The 6,238-nt window shown below is 39.4% G+C and overlaps 1 protein-coding gene across 1 annotated transcript in view; it reads right to left on the reverse strand.

The window, feature by feature from the left end:
* The window catches only part of pou6f2 (POU class 6 homeobox 2), a 500,431-nt gene that overhangs the window by 322,329 nt on the left and 171,864 nt on the right, over positions 1–6,238 (reverse strand). The window contains exon 6 of the mRNA XM_048595820.1: positions 1,358–1,586. Within this exon, the coding sequence (XP_048451777.1) occupies positions 1,358–1,586 (229 nt within the window). The remainder of the gene's footprint in view (positions 1–1,357; positions 1,587–6,238) is intronic.

A 6,238-nucleotide genomic window follows, 5' to 3' on the forward strand; every position in this document is an offset into this window, starting at 1 on the left:
ATATTTCTTTATTCCCTTGCTTTCAACCACCAATCTAAGCTATTCTTCAATCATAGCATGGTGTCTGCTTCAATCAATAACTCTGGGACTGCTTTCTACAACCGTACAACTCACCACATATATATAAAAAAAAACTCCTGATTTCTGATCTTGCATTTTATTCAAGTCCTCTTGATCTGACAAAGCCCCGATTTTCTACAAATTTTGGAGCATAATTATGTGAAATATGGAGTAGGCAAGGACAAATTATTTTGGAGCCTGCCCTCTTTCTGCCCCATTTAAATTTCTGACTATTTTGTATTCATGCATAATGGGCAAAATTGTAAATAAATTGACATATGCAAATTATGCAATCCTATCACACACAGAACCACCCTCTCACTTGTCTGCCTCAGCACCTTCTGTTTATCCATGGTGCTGGTCTCCGTAGGATTTTGGAAGCAGATTAAATCAAAAAGACTAGGGTTCAAAACGGCCAATAATGTGCAACATTTTTCTTTGCTTGTTAGATCTTCCTACTAATACTGAAACTGAGCTACATTCCACCGTCGTTGTCTACTAATGGCATTGGATCCCATCACAAATAATAGTGCAACAGATTCCAGAAAATGGGATTGATTTAGAGACACATAGCAACAGCAGTTGTAAGTTTCATTCTGCTAGATGCAATGTCAGGTATGGACACAGTGAAATTAAATGGGAAAATCTTCATATGAAGAATCAACAAACGCTCATTTTACAAAAATTTGGCACTGCAGTGGATTTTGCTGTTGGAAATCACTGTAAAACCGCATTTGTTTAGGACATTATAAGCTCCATGAACACAAGTGTACAATCCTATGACAACAGAAATGAGCAGCAACTAGGGATAGAACGATTGATGAAAGGCACACCTGACTTAATGCCCAGAAATTGTATTAAAGGCTGAATAATATTCCTCACTTCAGTTCCAAACTGTACATTAATGGTTGACCATCATTTCTCATTCTAATACATTGGCTATTTTGCTAATGATGCAAGATAAACTGTAGCATAAGTTAACTTATTATAGCTAGCAAAAGATCAGTGAGAACTCAAGCCAGTCTATGATATTGACAGCCAAATACACCTTCAACATCTGACAGCAAATTATCCTCTTATCATAGTTACAGTGAAAATAAGATGCTTAGATATAAACAGATCAAAAATGTCCAGTATTATTGATGATTCCTTTGATAAGCTGTCAACTTTAGATAATACTTTAATGGAAACAGATCAAGTTTGCAAAGAAATTGCCAACATGTGAGTAGAATTATACCATCTCTCTTCAATCGGGAGAAGAACATTTCAAGCTTGTTGCGCACAGATTGTTGCTTACCTTGCAGGTTTTGCAGTGGTAATGTCATAATGCCTCCGGCAGCAGCTGCTGCAACCAGACCCTGAATGTTGGTTAAATTGGCAGCTGGCAGTGTGAGGACGAGGCCCTGTTGGTTGCCAAGCTGACCAGCCATATTAAACGGTATGAGGATTGGCTGATTGAGGGCAGGATTACTTGTTGGCATCACTCCTGCCACGGCTGAAGCCAGCTGTTGTGCTGTCAACAATGGCTGTAAGAAACAGAAAGGAATAATTTAACAATCAGTATGAATGTTCCTTATGTTAAACGGTAGCTACAATTTGAGCACATCAGTGCTCACTGCCTATCAATATCATCTCATCGAACTAGTTTTTAATATCACAAATATATAATACTTGATTTAATTGCTTCTGAAATCTAGGCCAGTGGTGCACAATTCTCATGTTTGTTCGACCTATCTAGATAAGCCTGTGATCTAACAAGCAGGTGGTAAGCTGCAGATTTTGAGATTTGTATTTCATGCTGCAGTGTTACAATTGTTCAGGTTGTCATAGTAAAGCTTTTAATCAATAATAAATTACAAATTAGGACTTTAAAAAGTCACAATTTATTGGAAATGATTAATTAACTAACGTTGAGCAATGTAGCTGATTATTCAGCTTATTATAGAATCAAGAGAAGTGACTGCTGATTGTTCCCTTCACTGTCTGTACTCAATTATACCTCATCTGTAACATAATACCTAATCTCACAGTATATTTGTTGAAATTGGACTTGCCATTTCTTAGCTTATATGGTGGGCTCAATACTACGTAACCACTAAAATGGTCTATTCCAAATGCTGGGCAATGAACAGAATCTACCAGTTCTGCAAACACATCCAAATAAATGCAAGCAAGGCAGTCAATGTAATTGGAGCAGATTATAACATATTCTGGTGCTAAACTGAACATTTGTATTAATTTACAGAAATCTGAACGTACACTCCTTGGAAGCTTGCAATAAGTTTGAAAATCTTTTGTTATTTAATCATCCGATTTTAGGACCAAATAGGTTACAAATGCTGAGCCCACCCATTTTATGGCATACCTACATTGACCTAAGTAAAAACGCTACTGTACTTCAGTGACAATACAACAAGGAATGATATTCCCTAAAACAAAAATAGAAACAGCCTCACTTTGATTCATGACATGACAACAAACATATACAGGCTAATTTCTGATATGCACAGTGAATAGCATTGTCTTCTGAGAGTTAATATTGGAGTCTGGGTGTATGGTGAATATGATGAGGCTGAAATTCCATGGGTGACTGTGTCCTGGGGTTGCACCCAGTAGCACTGACCCTGCCGAGCCTGTCAGTGGAGCAACTCAAACTGCGGTCGGAGGGGATATACCTTGGGCACCAACTACCAGACAAGGATGTACAATTACCATAAATGGCCAACTAGGATTGTACAGGCCACGCCTGAGAATAAAATAAATCAGCTCATCAACCCCAAGTAACTGCATGGCCATTGACAGTCGTACTTTATCTTCAGAGATACAGGTCTTAGTCCTGTGGAAACTCCCAGAAATGGTGGAAATTCCTAGAAATGTTTGGAACCCTGGTGCAACCCTGAAATAAATGGGAAACTGCTAGAACCTTTGAAGAATACAAATCTCAATTTTCTAATCATTGGCGAAGGTCGCTGCTGAAAACAGCATTCAATAAAACCTATAGATTGACACCTGATATTGAACATCACAATGAAGCTTCCATCATTATGTGTATAATATAGGCTATTATTAGGTAAGGACTGCTACAGGATCATGAATTTGTTAACATTGTAGAATGAATTTTAGAAATTCGTAAACACACATCCACGCATGTGCTGGCCTACACTTACATAGTCATACATTCATACTCCTACACATGCGTGTCCACACATTTATCTGAAAACAGCAATTTCTATAACTTCTTATTTCTGGTTATTTTGAGAGAATATTAATATTTAATTTTATGACCTAAACATACAATACAGCACCAACAAATGCATGATTCCTGAATGCATTTGTTACTAAATGGCTCCCTTGTAGCAATAAAAACCTTGGCCTCCAGGTTTGGTGTTATGATTAGTTTGAAGGTGGTGTTTTATTGTCTGACATGTGGCAGGATTTTAAAGTTCATTGTTTCCAGTTATGTTGCTTTCTCTGCGTTGAATCTGTGGTATCATCATTAGACGCTACACATGACTATTTCTGATTCTGTAAGCTCAATTGAGAAAGCTTTATCTATACTCCAGGTCATCCTCATGTCAGTAAGAAATCCAGGAGTTTAAAAAATGCATTTGATGAGACTTAACACACCTTTAGTAACTCAGTTTGGGATATATAGTGCAATGATGCTAACAAACCCATTGAGGAGAATGCCAGAAAACGTAACGGACACAACCTGTTTTTCACTGTGGCAGGCGGAAATGCTTAACTAAATACCATTATGTCTAACCTCTCACTTTAATGCAAAAAAATTAAATCACAGCAATGCCCTTAATGTCATTCCATCTCACACACTTTGATTATCCATAAAACATATACTGATACAGCATGACTATAAACAACAGAACATTTTCCTTTATAAATCTCAAGATAAGTATTAATTTTCAAATAACTATCAAATAATAGGTAAGAATTATTCTTACTCTTAAAGAACATGTTGAATCTGAAAGAAAATGTTTAATTGGTGACAACGACACATGCATGAAGCTGTAATTCTGAGTTACTTACAAGCGCAGGGTTGAGCGTTCATTCTTAGACAAAAGCCTCTGCTATGGCTATGTTTGACTGTACAATGGATAAATTATTAGCGTAAATAAGCAAAATTTCCCACCTCTAGCAGGTTCTGGATGACGAATTGGATGCTACAATGCTCTTGTTGTCCGGTGCACAACACTGCAGTGATTTGGAGAAACACCTGTGAAAATGTACTAATCTCTAAAAACAGGGCAAAGCCTCAATGTCTAGACTGTATTCAAACTGTGATATACCATGACAGAATTGTGCAAAGTTTTATGATCAGGTCTAAGAACTATTTGTAGTGAAAGGTCAACTCCATTAGAGACTGTCATGGAAACTGTAACGTTATGGTTCTGGGCTGCTGCGTGATTCCAAGAATCAGAAGGTGACATATGCAAAATATATGCCAAAAATCACAATGACTCCTTCAACAACAGCTTTCAAACCACTGACCTCTACCGTCTAGGGTAGCAAATGCATCGGAACACCACCAGCAGTAAGTTTTCCTACAAGCCAGACCCCATGCCGACTTGAACTATATAACGTCCTTCACTATCACTGAGTCAAATTCCTGGAATTCCCTACCTAGTCATACTGTGGTGTCCCAAGGATTGCAGCAGTTCAAGGAGGCACCTCACAACTATCTTCCTCAGAGCCCTTACGGATGGCAATGAATGGTGGTCTAGCCAGTGACTTCCATATCCCATGAACAAATATTAAAAGCAATTCCAAACATCTAATGCACATGGATATCAAGCACTTTACCCAAAGTAACACCTGATGGCCATCTTAAATCTTCCAACACTTGGCCAGGCTCTGATGCAAGAGCAAGGAGTGGATGAAGAAGAAAATAATGATTTAGAAAAACCTGACACTCAATTTCACACTTAAGCCATGCCTTAGTTTCTGGCACTGTGCGTAGTTTAGAGAGTACCACAGAGTTGTGATTTGTAAATGATGAAAAACCAAATATATGAAATACGTTTGAGCAAAAGTACAGGGTTACAGGGCAGCTTACAAGTGCTATCTAATAGAGATTACGAAAAGAAACTTGCCACAGACATCAAATTTAATAAGAAGAAATTTTATAGTTACACAAAGGAAAAAATTGAGTGGTCAGGAGCAATGTTGGCTCATGAAAGAATGAAAGTGGGGATACTGTCAATGACTAATGGGAAATGGCAGACATACTGAATAATTACTTTGCCTCAGTAACTACAGTAGAAAAGAAGATAGATTTCCGGAAGCCTCGAGGAAATTAAAAGCGGATGAGAACAGGGACTGAATAACGTTAAGTAAAAATCAGTAATGAGGAAATTAATGGAATTAAAGAATGACAAATCCCCGGAACCTGCCGATTTCCATCCGAAGGTGTCAAAGGAAGTAGGGGAGTACATTGTAGATGCACTAACATTTATCTTGGAGAGTTCCCTAGACACAGGAGTCATTCCTCTGGATTGGAAAATTGCACATGTCACTCTGCTATTGAGGATGGTTAAAAGAGGAAAACTGGAGAATTACAGACCCGTCAACTTAACATCTATGGTGGGAAAATTGTTGGAGTCGACAATCAAGGAGTGGGTAACTGAATACCTTGGTCATGCCTAACAAAGCTTATCTAACTCTTTGAAGACGTGACTAAGGTTGTGGACAGGGAATGTCTATGGATCAGAGATAGTAGGAACTGCAGATGCTGGAGAATCCGAGACAACAAGGTGCAGGGCTGGATGAACACAGCAGGCCAAGCAGCATCATAGGAGCAGAGAGGCTGACGTTTCGGGCCTAGACCCTTCATCAGAAAAGGGGGAGGGGAAGGGGGTTCTGAAATAAATAGGGAGAGAGTGGGAGGCGGATAGAAGATGGATAGAGGAGAGGATAGGTGGAGAGGAAACAAACAGGTCGAAGAGGCGGGGATGGAGCCAGTAAAGGTGAGTGTAGGTGGGGAGTTAGGAAGGGGATAGGTCAGTCCAGGGAGGACGGACAGGTCAAGGGGGCGGGATGAGGTTGGTCGGTAGGAGATGGAGGTGCGGCTTGAGGTGGGAGGAGGGGATAGGTGGGAGGAAGAACAGGTTAGGGAGGCAGGGACGAGCTGGACTGGTTTTGGGATGCGGTAGGGGGAGGGGAG

Source organism: Rhincodon typus, chromosome 4 (genome assembly GCF_021869965.1).
Source record: "Rhincodon typus isolate 14 chromosome 4, sRhiTyp1.1, whole genome shotgun sequence".
In the NCBI taxonomy this organism is placed as follows: Eukaryota; Metazoa; Chordata; class Chondrichthyes; order Orectolobiformes; family Rhincodontidae; genus Rhincodon; species Rhincodon typus.